We start from the raw sequence: 20,273 nt of genomic DNA, 5'->3' as shown, positions 1-20,273 counted from the left end.
TGGTGATGAAAACATTCCATACCTGGACGACTTTGATATTATAAACCAGTGTTATCACTGAAGAAATAATACTATTATTTCTTACAACTGCATGGGAGTCTTCAACAATCTCCAAAAAAAAAGTTTACTGAAAAAAAAAGATGCTGAATACCTAAGGCACTGGAACTACAGAAAGAATAAAGATTCCTCAAAGGACACTAAATACCTACAAGAAAGAAGGTAATTCCACAGTTGTGTGGTAAATTCTCTATTCTGCATACATGTCATGGAGACACAGAGACAAAGCACTGTTGAACTTATACATGGAACAGGGTAAATGAAAAGATTTCCAGAGAAGGGGATGCTACAGCAGAGGCTTGAAAAATTACTAGGAGGTATTCTGGCAAAGAAAGGGGAGAAATTGGTGAAGGGCATTCCAGCCAGAGGGAGCAGCAAGTGCCAAGGCAAGGAGATTGGAAACAAAGTAATGCCTTTAGGAAACTATGAAGTTCGGGATGTCCTGTGTCTGGTGGGTCAAGTTGCCGGGAGAGACAAGGCTCGTGTCAGTCCTAAAGCACAGTCCAGGTCTCGAGATATATTATTTTAAGAGGCTTGAAGTATATCCTGTAGGGCATAGCTAGAGATTATAGGTCTGTCTGTCTGTCTGTTTATAGCAATAAATAAGATGTAGCTTTTAAAGGCCATGGAGGTGGAGACTAAACTGCGGGCTGATGGTGGGGACCAGAGGTAGCCAGTGATACATGATACAGATTTAAAATACAGCAGTGACAGGACTTCCCTGGTGATCCAGTAGTTAAGAATCTGTCTTCTAAAGCAGGGGATGTGGGTTTGATTCCTGCTCGGGGAACTAAGATCCCACATGCTGCAGGGACAACCCGGCCCACCCGCCACAACTAAAGAAGCACACGTGCCACCACTAGAGAGCCTGTGCAGCACAACTACTGAGCCCACGTGCTCTAGAGGACGTGGTTCACAAGAGAAGCCTGTGTGCTGCAACTGGAGAAGTGCCCGCACGCTGCAACGAAGACCCAGCACAGCCAAAAAAATAATCAGATCAGATCAGATCAGTCGCTCAGTCATGTCCGACTCTTTGCGACCCCATGAATCGCAGCACGCCAGGCCTCCCTGTCCATCACCAACTCCCAGAGTTCACTCAGACTCACGTCCATCGAGTCAGTGATGCCATCCAGCCATCTCATCCTCTGTCGTCCCCTTCTCTTGCCCCCATCCCTCCCAGCATCAGAGTCTTTTCCAATGAGTCAACTCTTCACATGAGGTGGCCAAAGTACTGGAGTTTCAGCTTTAGCATCATTCCTTCCAAAGAAATCCCAGGGCTAACCCACAGAGCTTCCCTGATAGCTGAGTTGGTAAAGAATCCACCTGCAATGCAGGAGACCCTGGTTTGATTCCTCGGTCAGGAAGATCCCTTGGAGAAGGGAAAGGCTACCCACTCCAGGATTCTGGCCTGGAGAATTTTATGGACTGTGTAGTCCATGGGGTCACAAAGAGTCAGACACAATTGAGGGACTTTAACTTCACTTCACAGCAGTGACAACAGGAATGCAGAAAAAGGGTGGATCTGAGACACTAAACAGAGACATAATCCAACAGTATATGGTCACCGAGTGTGATAAAGGAAAACTCTAAGGCATGACTGAAGATGAGCAGGGTTAGAATGTTGCTTCCCAGCCCAGAACAGACATCCCTAATGAATAATCATGAAAGTGTTGAAAAGTGAAAGTGTTAGTTGCTCAGTCATGTCTTGACTCTGTGCAACCCCATCGACTGTAGCCCCCTGGGCTCTTCTGTCCATGGAATTCTCCAGGCAAGAATACTGGAGTTGGTTGCCATGCCCTTCTCCAGGGGATTTTCCTGACCTGGGAGCAGTGTGTGTCATGAGACATATCCAAGTGGAAATATGTAATAAGAAACTGGATATTTCAGTATATAACTTAGGATGAAAATTGGGACCTGGCATTGTAATAGCATATATGTGGTATTAATAGCATATATGTGGAAATTAAATCAAGACAGTTACAGTCTAACTATAGTATGTAAAGGGACAAGAAAAAAAAGATTAAGAGCAGAACCCTTAAGAACATGGATATAGGAATTTCCTTGAAGGTCCACTGGTTAAGACTCCACACTGCTAGTGCAGGGGACATGGGTTTGATCCCTGGTCAAAGAACTAAGATACCATATGCTGCTGCTGCTAAGTCGCTTCAATCATGTCGGACTCTGTACAACCCCATAGATGGCAGCCAACCAGGCTCCACCGTCCCTGGATTCTCCAAGCAAGAACACTGGATTGGGTTGCCATTTCCTTCTCCAATGCATGAAAGTGAAAAGTGAAAGTGAAGTCGCTCAGTCATGTCCGACTCTTCACCACCCCATGGACTGCAGCCTACTAGGCTCCTCCGTCTATGGGATTTTCCAGGGAAGAGTACTGGATACCATATAAGAGTGTGGCAAAAAAGAAGAAAAAATGGCAAAGGCCATTCTTTCAAATAAGGTCATATTCACAGGTTCCAATAGAATAAAAAATTTATATGCTACCTGATAATAAAATTATTTTCTGTTAAGTGAATTCCGTTTCATTTTTAAGTGAACCCATTCACTTACAAAAAAGTAATGTCGCTGCTTTTTAATACACTGTATAGATTTGTAAGAATATACAAGAAGGAAGAAGGGAAGGAAAGGAAAGGAAAAACATCTCACTCATCCACAATGCTTCATGGAGCCCCCATGTCTCCCCATTCCAGATCACGGAAAGTCATCCTATAAAATAAGGCACAATCTGAGTTTCCCCAAACTTCAAATGCCCATGTGATACGACTTCCCATCCTGTCCCTTCAAGGGCACTGAGATTTCTGCTAGATGCAGCTACGGATGGCCCCACCAGGCATTATTCCTCCATCCGGCATGCCACTGAAGCCTTCTATCAAGCATCATAACTAAAGAGCCAGAGTCCTCAAAGTACTAAAAATCCACTGCTACGTGAGGGGAACTGTGCCCTCTCCCCTCCCTGTTGTCACTGTTAGAGGTGGTCCCAATGCAGCGCTGCTCCTGTTTCCACTGCCTTACAGACCCAAGTGAAAGAACGCTTTCCCTTTTTTTTTTTTTTAATTCACAGACTTCTTTTTCTCTCTAGGATTCAGACATAGATTGTTGTATATCTATCTTTTTATATTTGTCCATTCATTTCAAAAGTGGGTGGTTAAGTATTTAGTGTTAAAGAAGGCTTAATTTAAAAATCAAAACACATAAATATTTAATTAGAACCGACATGAGTTATAAATTATTGAAGTCAGTCCAGAAGTCATTTTGCAGCAGGTCTCATGACAATCAACATAGCTTCCATTCTCAGTGTTTCATTCCAGTGGTCCCACTATTACCATGATACAGTCCTCTGCCTCTGATGATCTCTGGGCATCTTCCTACTTCTGTTTCAAATACTGGGCTGGAAGCGCTCTTCCCACATCTCCAGGCCAAATTCCCAAGAAAGAAACTGATTGAAGAAAGCTAATTACCATGACACTTGCATGGACATTTGTGTTACATCTCATGGGCCACTGATCCACCTTTGGGTCAGCTGTGGCCACATGGTAATCTCAGGTGGCACCAGCATGAATACATTCAGAAGAGCCTCCCAGAAGGGGGGCGAGAGGAGAGATGGTTGGATGGCATTACTGATTCAATGGACATAAGTTTGAGCAAATTCCATGATATGGTGAAGGATAGAGAAGGCGATGGCACCCCACTCCAGTACTGTTGCCTGGAAAACCCCATGGATGGAGGAGCCTGGTGGGCTACAGTCCATGGGGTCGCTGAGGGTCGGACACGACTGAGCAACTTCACTTTCACTTTTCAGTTTCATGCATTGGAGAAGGAAATGGCAACCCACTCCAGTGATCTTGCCTAGAGAATCCCAGGGACGGAGGAGCCTGGTGGGCTGCTGTCTATGGGGTTGCACAGAGTGGGACACGACTGAAGCGACTTAGCAGCAGCAGCAGAGAAGCCTTGTGGGCTGCAGTTCATGCAGTTGCAAACAGTCAGATGCAACTTAGCAACTGAATAGCAACAATACACAGAAAACTTCAGCAGAGCTAAGGTACTGGCCACAGAGTAAGTTTTTAAATATTAGTTTTAGCTTCATGGCTTAAAGAAGATTCCCCACATTTCCTTTTACACAATGTTTAAGTCCATTTAGGATTTATTTAAATTTTTCTAGTTTTACTTATAATATATCTTCCCTTGAACCCTAATAATAGATAAAGCTTTTGGGGGCTAACAATATGTTTGGCAGTTTTCTAAGAATGTTTTATGGATTCACTGACTTAACCCTCACAACACAAAGTTCTGTTATTATCCCTATTTTACTAGTAAGAAAACTGAGACACAAAAAGGTTAAATACTTGTACAAGGACACATAGCTAGTAAATGGTTGAATTTAAATTCGGGTAGTTTATAAAGGCTTCAAAGCCTAGAAGTTATAAGTAAACCATACAGCCTTTCAAACATCAACTTATACTACTTGTACAATAACGATACACAAATCATTGGCATCATGAGTGACTGTTACCATACATGTAGCAAAACACAGGCTAAGGATTCTACAAACATGGATGCAAAACTGACGTTCTCCCCAGTTGCCATTATGACTAAACATTCGCATTATAATTTGAAGTCTGTGACGAAGATATAACATTTGCTCTAAGCATTATATAAGCTACACCCCAAATTTTGATATATTCCACCTTTTATCATTCATTTCACTAGATTTTCTCATTTCCATTGCAATTTCTTCATCAATCCACTAAACATTTAGAAGCGTTTGTTTCAATTCCAGACATCTGGGGATTTTCCGTTTTCTTGTTAATTTCTAGTTTAAGTCTATCATGGTCAGAGAAAATACTCCGTGGTTTTGGTGCTTTGAATGTGTTAGGGCTTTCTTTACGGCTCAGTGTATGCTCGATTTTGGTAAAATCCTATGTACATTAGATTTCTCTATCTCTATTTCAAAAGACTGACCTTAGCCGAGAAAACCTCGAAGGTCCCTTCTGACACCAAGTGTGTGAGATGCCAAGAATAAAGTAACCGGTGAGAGTTACTTCTAGTTCTTGTTTTTCTTCCAGTTAGTCTTTTCTCTTTGATTTTCACAATGAAACATATATTGCTTCTAATTAAACACAGAATAAGAAAAAACCCGCTGTACTTGCTATACAGTTTTGCACTCTTGTCATCGATAAGTAGACGCGGCCCGCCGCCCCTACGCGCTCAGGTAGCGGAGCTCCTACGGAGACCCACCTCCCCGGCACAAAGGCGCGCCCGCGCGGACCCTGGCCCCGCCCCCTTTCCTTCATAACCACGCCCCCTACACTCCCCAACCACGCCCCCTCCAGTCGCCAACCACACCGATCGAAGCCAGGGCCGAGGGGTGGAGCCCGCAGCGGCGTGCTGACGTCAGAGAAGGCTGCGACACCGCCCGGTCCGCCGGGGCGCTGACGGCGGTGGACGCTCAGTTCGCGGAGCCGGGCTTGGGTAGCGGCGGGGCCGTAGGACCTCGCGCGGTGTCCGCGGGCTCCGGGGCGGGGGCTGCGGCGGCGGCGAAGCCCCCTCCCCGGGGAGGCGGGGCCTGGGTGAGCTCCCCGCTTGGGGAGCGGCGGCGGCCGGGAAGGATGCATCAGAAGCTGCTGAAAAGCGCACATTATATCGAGCTGGGCAGCTACCAGTACTGGCCGGTCCTGGTGCCCCGCGGCATCCGCCTCTACACCTACGAGCAGATCCCTGTGTCCCTCAAGGACAACCCGTACATCACCGACGGCTACCGGGCCTACCTGCCTTCCAGGCTGTGTATCAAAAGGTACAGACTGGCCGCCTCCGCTGGGTGCGCCAGTGGGGAGCGCCGGCGGCTCCTCCTCCTCTAAACCCTTTTTGTCTGGTCCGCCTGCTGCTTTCCCCGCTGTTCTCCGCGCCCCTTGTTCCCTAGCTGCTCCATCCTTTTCTGCCACCTCTCCTCTCTTCGTGATCTTTCTTTCTCCCCCGCCGGGGTACTTGATCCATGGACTAATGACGGTAACAATGATCATAGTCACTAACTCCAGTGGGGCTTTGCTGTTTACAAAGGGTTCACATCCTTTATTCCATTCGGTGTTTATTGGGGGTACATGTTGGAATCGACCCCACTGGCAATGGCGAGGACATACTTGCTCCTATGTATACCTAAGCTTTGTTTATTTTTAAGGCAGCCGTATGGAAATTCAGATATTTGGGGCCAGATAAATGCTGGTATAATAAGAAACAAGTTCACATTGGCATAGGAATTTTTAAAAATTCCTGATTCATGCATTTAGTAGATAGTATGGAGCCCCCTCAGTATGGCCCTTGTTCTCGTGAATCTACTGAACTCTAGCCTGGATGACACACATTAAAGAGCTAATTACACTATTACGTAATAACCAGTGTGAAAAACGCTGTGTGGGAAAAGCACAATGGCAGAGGGGGCCTATAAGGTGGTGCCGCCCTCCATTAGAGCACTATAGAAACATCTTTAAAAAAAGGAATGTCTTCATCTACATTCTTAAAATTGAGTCCCTTGAAAGCCTGAGTTTAAAAAGAAAACAAAACTGAAAAATTAGCGTTCTAGTTCTTAGACTAGATTTCTGTTAAAACTCACTTGCCTGCATGCTCAGTCTTTAAGTCCTATACAACTCTTTTGCGACCTTATGGACTGTAGCCCACCAGGCTCCTCTGTTCATGGACGTCTCCAGGCAAGAATATTGGAGTGGGTTGCCATTTCCTTCTCCAGGAGATCTTCCTGACCCAGGGATCAAACCTCCATCTCCTGCATTGGCAGGCAGATTCTTTACCACTGAGCCACCTAGGAAGCCCTACAACTCACTATATGTACTTAATTACAGGACCCCACTTTAAGACAATTGAGATACTGATGTTGGTTAGCTCTAGGTCAGTGTAGTGACAGACCCCACTGCTGGAATGTGAGCTATTGAGTTGCTTAAGCAGCAACCACGTGTTTGATTCTTGATCTTCTTTTTGGCACCGTCTTTCTGCTGTTCCTTCACCCTGCCTGCCTTTGAAGTTCTTCTCTAACTCAGAGTCACAAGGTGACATCACTGTCCATCTCTGCTTGGCTTCAATAAATGGCCCAGGGCATTTGACAGTTTGAATCCTGAGTGCCATTTCCTCCCTATCACCTTCTTTGCATAAGTTATTACACAAGAAATCAGAGCTAGCCCCTGCTGTGGATGTGAAGTTCCACATGGATAGAGCGGGTAATGAACTATCTTAAATAATAGCTTTAAACCCACCTCTGCATTCTTATGTTAAGGTCTAAATCTCATAGATCAAGGAGTGAAAATACAGTGCTTTAGATCTCAGGCCGTTGAGTGAAAAAGACTTGAGTATGCAGATCTGCCACTTCACAGCTGTGGGACCTTGAACAAAAGTTAACCTCTCTCTGCCTTACTCTCCCCGTTTGTAAGAATGAGGGTAATTATAGTATCTGCTTCAGAAAGTAGTAAGGACTAAATGAGTCCTTGTGTATGTAAATACTACACCCAGCCTGGCACATAATAAACACTCAGTAAATGGTGACTTGTTAACACCATGACCTTTGAATTTGAAGCCAGATAGATGCTGATGAAGAAATTGATTGTTGATTTTGCAGCTGATCAGAGTATGTGTCTAACTTCTCGTTGATTAAGAGTAGCTCCCCTCCTAGGGATATTCTTCTAAGTGCCCTTCCTACCAGCTTGGTGTTTTCCAGGTTCAGCTTTTGCCCTCTCTTCTTTTAGCTGCCTAGAGGGCCAGCTGTGTGTCTATATCTATATAGATACCGATATCTATCTCTTAGATATAAGGAGAGGTTTAGTAGGTCACAGCTGTTCTGCCAGTACTCTGTTAGTTGGAAGGAACGTGCCATGATTGTGCCTCTCTGCTCACTTAACCAGGTTACCCTGGGTTTCACCACATGAAAAGTTCTGAGGTAACGGATGTGTACTGGCTGTCAAACAGTCCTGGGCTTAGATATGTTTCCTCACATTCCTGAATCTCTTCTCCCCCTTGGAGCTTGTACAGGATAAAGGCTGACATTAATGATACGAGATCCACTCTATCCTTGATATAGTTTGATTGTGTGAGACTCCACTGTGTTTATGGCATGGGAATATGGGAACCATGGTGACTGCTGCAAATTCTGTGTTAGAGTTATACATTTGCGTGCGTGCTCCCTCATGTCTGACTCTTTGCAACCCCAGGGAATGTAGCCTGCAGCCCCTTCTGTCCTTGGGATTTCCCAGGCAAAAATACTGGAGTGGGTTGCCATTTCCTCCTCCAGGGGATCATCCTGACCCAAGGATGGAACCCAAGTCTCTTGCATTGGCAGGTGGGTTCTTTACCACTGAGCCACCTGGGAAGCCCTATTTAAACTCAAAACCAGTTAGGGCATATTGAAAGATGACAACAAGTACTGATAGTAAAAGTTCAGTTTAGTTCAGTCGCTCAGTCGTGTCCGACTCTTTGCGACCCCATGAATCGCAGCACGCCAGGCCTCCCTGTCCATCCCCAACTCCCGGAGTTCACTCAGACTCATGTCCATCAAGTCAGTGATGCCATCCAGCCATTACATCCTCTGTCGTCCCCTTCTCCTCCTGCCCCCAATCCCTCCCAGCATCAGGGTCATTTCCAATGAGTCAACTCTTCGCATGAGGTGGCCAGACTATTAGAGTTTCAACTTTAGCATCAGTGTTTCCAATGAACACCCAGGACTGATCTCCTTTAGAATGGACTGGTTGGGTCTCCTTGCAGTCCAAGGGGCTCTCAAGAGTCTTCCCCAACACCACATTTCAAAAGCATCAATTCTTCGGCGCTCAGCTTTCTTCACAGTCCAACTCTCACATCCATACATGACCACTGGAAAAACCAAAGCCTTGACTAGACGGACCTTTGTTGGCAAAATAATGTCTCTGCTTTTGAATATGCTATCTAGGTTGGTCATAACTTTCCTTCCAAGGAGTAAGCATCTTTTAATTTCATGGCTGCAGTCACCATCTACAGTGATTTTGGAGCCCAAAAAATAAAGTCTGACACTGTTTGCACTGTTTCCCCATCTATTTCCCATGAAGTGATGGGACCAGATGCCATGATCTTCGTTTTCTGAATGTTGAGCTTTAAGCCAACTTTTTCACTCTCCTCTTTCACTTTCATCAAGAGGCTTTTTAGTTCCTCTTCACTTTCTGCCATAAGGGTGGTGTCATCTGCATATCTGAGGTTATTGATATTTCTCCTGGCAATCTTGATTCCAGTTGTGCTTCTTCCAGCCCAGCGTTTGTCATGATGTACTCTGTATAGAAGTTAAATAAGCACAGTGACAATATACAGCCTTGACGTACTCCTTTTCCTATTTGGAACCAGTCTGTTGTTCCATGTCCAGTTCTAACTGTTGCTTCCTGACCTGCATATAGGTTTCTCAAGAGGCAGGTCAGGTGGTCTGGTATTCCCATCTCTTTCAGAATTTTCCAGTTTTTGTGATCCACACAGTCAAAGGCTTTGGCATAGTCAATAAAGCAGAAATAGATGTTTTTCTGGAACTCTTCTGCTTTTTCCATGATCCAGCAGATGTTGGCAATCTGATCTCTGGTTCCTCTGCCTTTTCTAAAACCAGCTTGAACATCAGGAAGTTCGCAATTCACGTATTGCTGAAGCCTGGCTTGGAGAATTTTGAGCATTACTTTACTAGTGTGTGAGATGAGTGCAATTATGCGGTAGTTTGAGCATTCTTTGGCAATGCCTTTCTTTGGGATTGGAATGAAAACTGACCTTTTCCAGTCCTGTGGCCACTGCTGAGTTTTCCAAATTTGCTGGCATATTGAGTGCAGCACTTTCACAGCATCATCTTTCAGGATTTGAAATAGCTCAACTGGAATTCCATCACCTCCACTAGCTTTGTTTGTAGTGATGCTTTCTAAGGCCCACTTGACTTCACATTCCAGGATGTCTGGCTCTAGGTGAGTGATCACATCATCATGATTATCTGAGTCATGAAGATCTTTTTTGTACAGTTCTTCTGTGTTTTCTTGCCACCTCTTCTTAATATTTTCTGCTTCTCTTAGATCCATACCATTTCTGTCCTTTATCAAGCCCATCTTTGCATGAAATGTTCCCTTGGTATCTCTCATTTTCTTGAAGAGATCTCTAGTCTTTCCCATTCTGTTGTTTTCTCTGTTTCTTTGCACTGATCGCTGAGGAAGGCTTTTTCATCTCTTCTTGCTATTTTTTGGAACTCTGCATTCAGATGCTTATATCTTTCCTTTATGGCTTCCCTGGTAGCTCAGCTGGGAAAGATACTAAAAGTAACCTCCTGTTATTCCAACAAAGAATAAACTCATGCCACCTGGAAACTAGTTTGGTTTCAGAACAACCTTAGCAAAGTTGTTGGAGCATGCCTGTCTTAGAGAACATCTCCGGTGGATCCATTTGTATTTATCCTGCTTGTCTCAAGTCCATTTAACTTTGCACTTGCCTGTTATATATACTGAAGTGAAAGTGTTAGTTTCTCAGTCATGTCCGACTCTTTGTGACTCCATGGACTGTAGCCTGCCATGCTCTTCTGTCCATGGAATTTTCCAGGCAAGAATACTGGAGTGGGTAGCCATTCATTCCCTTCTCCAGGGCATCTTCCCAACCCAGGGATCGAACCTGGGTCTCTTGCATTGCAGGCAGGTTCTTTACCATCTGAGCTGCCAGGGAAACCCAGTGTATACTAAAAAGGTATTTTGAAGTATGCCTAAGCTTAGCAGGTTTTCAGATGCCTATTACTGAATGTCGGACTGTGTTAGCTAGCACCCAGTTTTAATCTGTATGTTTATTTCTGTAGACACGTAGCATCTAATCTGAGCAGGACCCTGTGCTGAGAACAGTGGTATCATAAAGATTAATGGTGCCAGTTGTCAGGGAATTGATATGCTAGAGAATGAGATGGAATTTATACATAAATAACTGAAATGGTAAATATAATAAGAGATGGGAAGGGGAAAAAAAAACAAAAAACTGTAAGATCCCAGGATTGATGGAGTTGTGGAAAAACTTAAACTAAATGGTACATCAAATTTAAAAAGGCCAAGATGGAGTTAAGGGCTTAAAGTAGCGAGTATTTGATAACGTCCTCCACCAACCAAATTGTCCCTACCCTTATAAATGCCTCCAGTGAGCCAGCAGATCTGAATCTGAGCTGCATGTTTGTTTGTTTGTTTTTCCAGTTTGTTCATTTTATCTAATGAGACAGTAAACATCTGGAGTCATTTGTTAGGTTTCTTCCTCTTCTTCACGCTGGGAATATATGACATGACATCTGTGTTACCTTCAGCAAGTGCATCCAGAGAAGATTTTGTAATTTGTTCCATTTGTCTCTTCTGCTTCCAGGTAAGTCTCATTTCACAAGCACTATTGTTGCTAAAGAGAACTTTGGTCCCACAGGCTTGGGCAGGTGGCCTTACTCCACACCCACCACTTGCTACAAAGAGCCCCAAAGCAGCGTGTAAGCTAGCTTATTCGATTTCCTAATAGAAGCACCCAAAGTATGTTTTTCTGAGAGTGTATTTGAAATCCATGAAGTTTGAAAGATTGAGAAAATTTCTTTTTTCTTCCTTTCTCTAGACATCTGTGCTATAAGATTAATCCAGAGATAGAAATCTCTCATTGTGTTCTATTTGCCAACTGAAGTAGAACCCTATTGTGTGCTTAAAACTTGTTTGGGAACATTTCTCACCTTTTATATGTCTATGACTTTTGTACTTGTTTCCTTATTGTCTTAATTCTGTTGCCTCGTTTTGCTGGTATTAATCTTTTCTCTCACTTTAATGTTAATCTCCTTTGGGCCTTTTGCACTTTCCTGATTTGAAATACTTTGTTTCTTCTCTGTGACGTTTCCTCCATTGACCTAACATGTTGGTCCCTCAGCACTTTTACTTTTCTTCAGCAACCTGTAAAAAGGCCTTTAAAAGTAATGTTTAATAATTTTTCAAACACGAGTTTCTAAAGAAGAAAGCTAATATGGACCAAAATCCAGATGATATTTTTTAAATTAAAAAAAAAAAAAAAACGCAAAGTACAGATAAAACATAAAAATTGAAAGAAAAAAGTATCATCCTTCCTCCCCCAGACATAGGCCAGCACTTCCAGCAGTTAACCTGCTGCTGCCTGAAAGGGGAATCCATAAGTCAACCACACAGCTGTGCTTTCGTTGTGTGTTAATTCATTTCAGGCCTTCATCATCTGACTCAAAACTTTGGACTTAAATGATTAAGAAACACAATGGAAACATCCCCTTCTCCCTTTTCTTCCAATTCTAGTTTCTAGAATAAGATTTTAATTTCTTTGAGGGAAAGAATACTCTGTATTTTTGTGTTATTATTAGAAAATTATTTTTTCTTTTTTTTTTTTTTACAGTATACTCATTCTCAGGTTTAATTTTTGTCCTGATCAGAGCCTAAACATCTCTTTAAAACCTATCTCTATTTTTAAAATGGAAATGAATCCATTTGCCCATGCTTACCTGTCTCAGATGGTAAAGAATCCGCCTGCCATGCAGGAGACCCGACTTTGACCTGTGGATCAGAAAGATCCCCTGGAGAAAGGAATGGCAACCCACTCCAGTATTCTTGCCTGGAGAATTCCATGGACAAAGGAGCCTGGTGGGCTACAGTCCATGGGGTCTCGAGTCAGAGTCAGACACGACTAAGTGACTAACACACACGCCCACTATTAAGATGCTCTTATAATCAATAATCAGAAAAACTGGTTTATGCTCTACTGCTAGTTATATGGATACTATCTCCTTTGAGGATCCCACAAGCTTTCCTCTGACCCTCGGCCTGCCCGTTATCCTCCCAGCCACAGCTGATGTTAGTTCAGGGAATATATGTTTATTTTCATAGTGGTTTAAGAAAGCACTGCATTACAAAACTGAGAAGATGAAATAATTAAAACACCTGCCAATGAAGAAATGCCTAAAGTGTTAGAGTCACTTGCTCAAGGCTGTTCAGTAGGCCAGTAAAGTCCTGTTCTCCTAACTGCTGGTGCAGTGATCTTTCTGTTACACACAGCACAGCTTGCTGAAGTCACATGAGCACACCTGCCCTACTTACAAATACCATTTTTGTTATTTTTATGATATTATAACTTGTTCACCCAGTTTCTCCAGATTCTTCGAGTCAGCAGGCAGCATGGTAAATCATCAGTGTATGTATTAATACTGATATACATTTAATTTTTTAAAGATATATAACATTTTTTTTCTCTTCCCTGAACTTTTTAAATGCTCATGCTTTCCTACCAATAAGATTAATATAGTGCATTCTAAATAGTAGAGTGTAATTTCAGGGGCTTTGCGCTTTCTCAGAAATCTTTCTATCTTAGAGAAAAATAAAATTTGAGAATGCCTTTCCCTATATTCAGTTCCTTAACATTCAGTTCCAGAAATATTTTTTTCATATCTCCTGTCTATATCCAGGCACCAAGCCAGGTATTGGGACTCTGGTGCAGAACAAAACCAGCCTGACATCAAGATCACATCCCAGAGGGAGAGTGAGGCAGGGCATTGAAGTATGAAAAATGTGTGGACAGGCCTGGAAGCAAGAGACAGCTTAGCACTTTCTGGACTTGTAGGTGGTGGTTGTCTGTCTACCTGGATGGAGTGAGATATTCCACAGAAGGAAACTTCCCGGAAAACAGACATACTCAATATGTCAGATAATTTTTCAGCCAGTTTTTTTTAAGCAACTCTAACAACATGTCCCTTTCAAAACAGAACATACTTTAGTTTAGGCTAACTCTTCAAACATTCACATGTCCTCTGTGAATACCCTATATTTTATTAATCTTTTCCACTTGATACTGTTATTTTTCTCTTTCCAGTTTTACTTTCCTTTTCACAATGAAAGTAGCTTTCTTGTTGTTTCTTTTTATTACTATAAGATACGCTCATGTAGAAATTCGAGCAAACAAGTGGTATTTGGAAGAAAGTTTTATAAAAAGCCATTTGAAATTCCACTTGCACGGTGGACATTTGGGGTAAAATCGCTCCAGATGTTTGTGGATGCACACGTGCCTCACACTTGCCTGCCTACCTTTCTACCTCCTTCTGAGAGGCATCGACTCTGCTTATGTCACTCAGCACTGTGGCAGTGAGGTCTTTTCCAGGCAGTGAGAAAGTACCCCTTCATGTTCTCTGGATGTATTCTTTTATCTCAAGGATAATAGAAAACATAACTTCTTAAAGTTACGTTTAATTGGGTCAGTGCACTCTGACTTGCAGTTTAGTAGCCAAAGCCACAGAGCATTAAGGATTTTAGATAGCAGAAGAAGAAATCAGACTCTAGTTAGGAACCTTGTTTTGAATGTTGATATTGAGGCTGTGGGGACTGATTTGTATATTGTTGTTTGTTTTTAGTTGCTAAGTTGGGTCCAGCTGTTTGGAACCCATGGACTGTAGCCTGCCAGGCTCCTCTGTCCATGGGATTCTCCAGGCAAGAATACTGAAGTGGGTTGCCTTTTCCTTCTTCAGAGGATCTCCCAACCCCGGGATCAAACCCGCATCTCTTAAGTCTCCTGCATTGGCAAGCGGATTCTTTACCACTAGCACCACCTAGGAACCCCATAGAATGGCTGCTGCTGTTAAGTCACGTCAGCCGTGTCCAACTCTGTGTGACCCCATAGACGGCAGCCCAACAGGCTCCCCTGTCCCTGGGATTCTCCAGGCAAGAATACTAGAGTGGGTTGCCATTTCCTTCTCCAGTGCATGAAAGTGAAAAGTGAAAGTGAAGTTGCTCAGTCGTGTCCGACTCCTAGCGACCCCATGGACTGTAGCCTACTAGGCTCCTCTGTCCATGGAATTTCCCAGGCACGAGTACTGGAGTGGGTTGCCATTGCCTTCTCCAATAGAATGGCTAGATGACCATTTATCTGGCCCATTTTCCCCATCCCCACTGTCCTTGCCTTAGTGTAGGCTCTAGTCATTGTTTCCTAAGGCTAGTGTTGTAACCTCTCATGTCAACCTTTCTATAAAGGTGCATTAAAATCTTCAGTAGTATCACAGAGTCCATAATATTGAAGTTAAGACTCCTTGATGTATAGGACTTGTCCTAATCATATCATGAAGAAGACCACATGGCATTCATTGCTTAGGGTGTTGGGTTCAATATGCTGCTTTTGCTGTGGACCCACCCGTAACCCTGCGCACACCTTTGTTTCTGTCCTTGATGAATGCCAGAGCAACTGAGGTGCCGCTCAAGCGGCAGCCCTCCTATGAAATATGTGACTTTCTTCCTCCTGCAGCTCCCACCCTCCAGGGTACGCATGCACCCACAGACCCAGTTCCCTCCCTCCTCTGTTTTCTAACTGTGCTCTGCACGGTTCCTATAGGACTTCCAACATCACCATTTGCTCACTTGCCCAAAAAAAATCTCTTTGATAGTAGAGGCTTCATCTTTGTATCCCCAGTATATGACACACAGCTGGTATTTAATGACTAGAGGGAGTTCAGCTACAGAAACCTTATCAATCTTCACAGCACCCGATTGAATTAGATAAGCTTTGCTCTCAATTTGGCAGCATATAGTCAGCATAAGTCACAATTATTTTTCCTTGAATGCACCAAAGCCATGTTTAACTTTAACTTAAACTCTATACAATGAAGTCTCATACAGGCATAAAAGATCTTAAATTAAGTGAAAAAAACAAATAGCAGAGCAAACTATATAATATGATTTTATCTGATTAATTTAAAATGTGTTCTTATGTGTGTATATATAGACTTCTGTATCATAGGTGTTTGATATGTTCGTTGAAAATATCTGGACAGGCACATAAAAGGTAGTACCAGTGGCTACCACTGAAGAGTAGATTGGGTGGGGCTTATTTTTTTATATCATCAAATTGCATTTTTTTCTTTTCATCTTTCTAAGGACATGCCTTACTTCTATAGTAAGTAGTTTTTAAAAGGAAACATTCATGGATCAAAATAAGATGCAATAGATAGATTTCCTTCTATTGTACTACTCATTTAAAATTGTTTATCTTATAAAATAGCTATCAGTATAGATTTCTTTCTTTATGATTTTTGTCCCCATTTTACCCATGAGGAAACTGAGGCTTAAGAAAATGACATATAGTCATGCACAAAGCCAGCGTCCGCGTCTAGGTCTGTTTGGCTGAAAAACCTGGACTTCACCTGGCCACTTCCCTGAACGTCATGCCTGAGTTGCTTTTATCATTTTGTTTGTTTCACTTTGATAATGTTTGTTTTATTTTCCCTAGGTCTGTATGCTTTGCTCCGTGGGCTATCATCTCTTTTCCTGCCATCGATCAGAAAAAACCTGTCGAAGATGGATGGCATTAGATTATGCAGGAATTTCTATTGGAATACTGGGCTGCTATGTCTCCGGTGTATTTTATGCATTTTATTGTAATAATGTAAGTAACTTAAAAACATTTTACATACTCCCTTTCAGGTATAGGTCTTTTATCTTTCCATGATTCCCTTGAACTTCTGAATAGACACATAATTAACTAATTGAAGAAACAGTAAAGTCTAGTGGAGTCATAAACTCATTTTTCAAAAGGGACCCATGATCTCTAACATCTGTTATCAGCTCCTACTCCTTTACTGATTTTCCGTGGAAAATATATATATGTTGTCTTCTGAAACTTAAACATTCAGTTCAGTTCAGTTCAGTCGCTCAGTCATGTCCGACTCTTTTCGACCCCGTGAATTGCAGCATGCCAGGCCTCCCTGTCCATCACCAACTCCTGGAGTTCACTCAGACTCACGTCTGTTGAGTCAGTGATGCTATCCAGCCATCTCATCTTCAGTCGTCCCCTTCTCCTCCTGCCCCTAATCCCTCTCAGCATCAGAGTCTTTTCCAATGAGTCAACTCTTCGCATGAGGTGGTCAAACTATTAGAGTTTCAGCTTTAGCATCATTCCTTCCAGAGAACACCCAGGGTTGATCTCCTTCAGAATGGACTGGTTGGATCTCCTTGCAGTCCAAGGGACTCTCAAGAGTCTTCTCCAACACCACAGTTCAAAAGCATCAATTCTTCGGCGCTCAGCTTTCTTCACAGTCCAACTCTCACATCCATACATGACCACTGGAAAAACCATAGCCTGGACTAGACGGACCTTTGTCGGCGAAGTAATGTCTCTGCTTTTGAATACGCTATCTAGGTTGGTCATAACTTTCCTTCCAAGGAGTAAGCGTCTTTTAATTTCATGGCTGCAGTCACCATCTGCAGTGATTTTGGAGCCCAGAAAAATAAAGTCTGACACTGTTTCCACTGTTTCCCCATCTATTTGCCATGAAGTGATGGGGCCAGATGCCATGATCTTCGTTTTCTGAATGTTGAGCTTTAAGCCAACTTTTTCACTCTCCTCTTTCACTTTCATCAAGAGGCTTTTGAGTTCCTTTTCACTTTCTGCCATAAGGGTGGTGTCATCTGCGTATCTGAGGTTATTGATATTTCTCCCACCAATCTTGATTCCAGCTTGTGCTTCTTCCAGCCCAGCATTGCTCATCATGTACTCTGCATATAAGTTAAATAAGCAGGGTGATAATATACAGCCTTGACATACTCCTTTTCCTATTTGGAACCAGTCTGTTGTTCCATGTCCAGTTCTAACTGTTGCTTCCTGACCTGCATATAGATTTCTCAAGAGGCAGGTCAGGTGGTCTGGTATTCCCATCTCTTTCAGAATTTTCCACAGTTTATTGTGAAATATTAAATTTTACTATTTCCTCACTAAAACCATATAGCTGTCTGAGTCCTCAGATGCACATTACACATCTTTTATTTTTGTGTTGCTGGAGTTGAAGATCAAGTTAGTACTGGTTAAAATTATGAAGCTAGGTGCTACTTTCCATTTTCCCTTCTTATCCTTTATTCCTCTCTCAGTGGAAAAAAAAGAAAAGTATATCTGTGAATGTGTTGACCAGTATTCTTATATAAGAAATATATTTTCCTTTCCTTAGTCTTATAGTTAGAGTCAGACCTAGAGACAGACCAGATGAGTGGTGAGTGTTTTTAACATGTGTCTGCTCTGAATTCTAACATATGTTGTAGCTCAAATGGTAAAGTATCTGCCTGCAACGCAGGACACCCGGGTTCAGTCCCTGGGTTGGAAAGATCCCTTGGAGAAGGGAATGGCAACCCACTCCAGTATCCTTGCCTGGAGAATCCCACGGATAGAGGAGCCTGACAGACTACAGTCCATGGGGTCGCGAAGAGTCTAACACGACTGAGCAACTAACACTACTACTGCTATCTGAATTCTTGATCACCGCTGCTTTCTGAGCCTCAAGTTAGAAAAGTCAGTTTTTGCCTTGGGTAAGCAGCATTTGAAACACTGTGATCAAATTATAGAGCAGCTGATCTGAATTTATTGGCCAACTCCCTCCTCATCTCATGTCTCAGTCAAGTCCATCTCAAGACCTCCCATTCAGAAAGTCCCCATCGACCCGCCTCTCTTTTTCTCCTGCCCCCCACCAAACCATTTTCTCTTTTCCTTTTATCCTTTTAGTTCCTTCCCTTTCAGAGCCAAAACTGAGCCACTCTCCCAGGAACAGCAGACCTGCTAGTCACAGGACGAGAGTCTGTCCTGTCTGAGCCCTCCCCTTGGAAGGAGGGGTCCAGACCATATCCCCAGCCTTCACTCCCTGGGTGGGTAGGCTGCAGCACAGGAGACCTCTGATTGTTGGGAATTCTTAAGTAGGATCTTTGTCACTCCACAGTAATGGAGAAAAATGGCAACACTGCTAGAGTGTAAAACTAGCAAAGTGAAAAATCAGAATTTGGTTTGAATGTAAGAACATTATTAATGATAGCCACTTGCTCATAAGCCATTTGTTCCTCAGGCCTGATTACATTGGAATGGAAGCATATAATTAAATATATATGCCATTTACCCTGTTGTAAATTGATTTGATTTTAGTAGTAAACTACCCATATCTGCTCACCTTTCACAACTTACTCATTTTACATGAAAATGTTGACATCTTTAAAAATAGGCTTTTGAGTATGTAATACTAGAAATGTTTTGCTTATCTTATTCTGTATTTCTCTGAAACCGGTTTTTTGTTTACCTCTTCCCAAGCATTCTGATCATCAGAGAGACTAGTGGGAGAACTGTAAATCTTTTTTCAGAAGAACCACAACTCCAAGGTAGATTAAAGAGGAAAAAAACAAAAATCTGCTAGAACTAATATAGTCCATAATCATTTAAAGGAAAAATTGTTTTCTTACCTCTGATATCTCATCATTTAACCAAATATTCAGTTGCTCTAATGGCGCTTTACCTTTTAAGGAACGCAGGCTGCTTTGAGGATGAGATTGAAAACTGTGGACCCTCCATCCCAGATAATATGCATTTGGGTGCAGACTGATCAGTCATTTTGACATGTGAGTTTCAGCAAGTTGTAATGGTCCCAGAGAAGTCCTTGGAGCCCAGGTTAAGAATTCTGTCCTAACTGTGTTGTTAGGACAACTAACAACTTTTGAGCTTCAGGACTAGCTTTTCAACCTCTCGTTTAGATACCTAAATAATTCTGTAAGCCCTTCACACTTGATGTATTTTGAAATGAATGATATTTCATGTTTCACCATTTTCTACCCCCAATACACACACACCCTCATGCTGGGTCACCTGTTCATTTGCTCCACTAGTAGAAGCCATCTGCGTGGCCTTTTCTACAGCAAACAGTTGACCCATCCTCTGCTGCCCTATCCCATAGACAGTCAACCATTAAAATTTTAGTTTACTTCAAAAATGCCTCCTGAATCTGGTGCTCACGTCTGTCTTTCTTGTTCAGCAACAGTCCAAGCCATTTTCTCTTTGAATCAAATATTTAATATCCTCCTAGCTAGCTTCCTGTCACCTCTTTTTTTTTTTCTTTCTTTACACTGATGTCAGAGTTATTCTAATAAGTTAGTTTGAAAAATAACTACATCATCTTTTTCTTCAAGAGCTCTGCTACTCCCTCAGCGCCAGCTTGGAAAAGTTACAAATACATAGCCCAACAGTGTATCTGCCTTTCAAGTTCCCTTCACAAAGCTTCCTTGCTCCATTGTGCTTCCTTTCCTTGAGAGCTCCCTCCTCTCACAAAATCTTACATATTCCTCAGGACCCAGATTAGTTGTCATTTCCTCTATGAAGCGTTTTTTAACTCTTTCAGGTAGCAATTGCTCCCTCTTCTGTGGTCCTAC

At 42.6% G+C, this 20,273-nt stretch overlaps 1 protein-coding gene and 1 long non-coding RNA gene across 6 annotated transcripts in view; one reads left to right on the top strand and one right to left on the bottom strand.

Moving 5' to 3' along the window:
* Positions 1-20,273, bottom strand: part of LOC133249758 (uncharacterized) — a 475,012-nt gene that overhangs the window by 223,000 nt on the left and 231,739 nt on the right. The window lies entirely within an intron of this gene.
* PAQR3 (progestin and adipoQ receptor family member 3) overlaps positions 5,492-20,273 on the top strand; it is a 30,810-nt gene continuing 16,028 nt past the window's right edge. For 3 of the 5 annotated variants that reach the window (XR_009737084.1, XM_061420579.1, XM_061420577.1), the window contains exons 1-3: positions 5,492-5,863; positions 11,277-11,439; positions 16,333-16,488. Coding sequence is in view for 2 of the 5 variants with exons in the window: in XM_061420579.1 (XP_061276563.1) it covers positions 5,679-5,863; positions 11,277-11,439; positions 16,333-16,488 (504 nt within the window). In the remaining 3 variants the exon portion in view is untranslated. The remainder of the gene's footprint in view (positions 5,864-11,276; positions 11,440-16,332; positions 16,489-20,273) is intronic. The other 2 variants (XR_009737083.1, XR_009737085.1) reach the window with 2 other exon arrangements.

Source organism: Bos javanicus, chromosome 6, assembly GCF_032452875.1.
Source record: "Bos javanicus breed banteng chromosome 6, ARS-OSU_banteng_1.0, whole genome shotgun sequence".
In the NCBI taxonomy this organism is placed as follows: domain Eukaryota; kingdom Metazoa; phylum Chordata; class Mammalia; order Artiodactyla; family Bovidae; genus Bos; species Bos javanicus.
The sequence above is the reverse complement of the archived record's forward strand: the minus strand, read 5'-3'. Positions and strand labels throughout refer to the sequence as shown.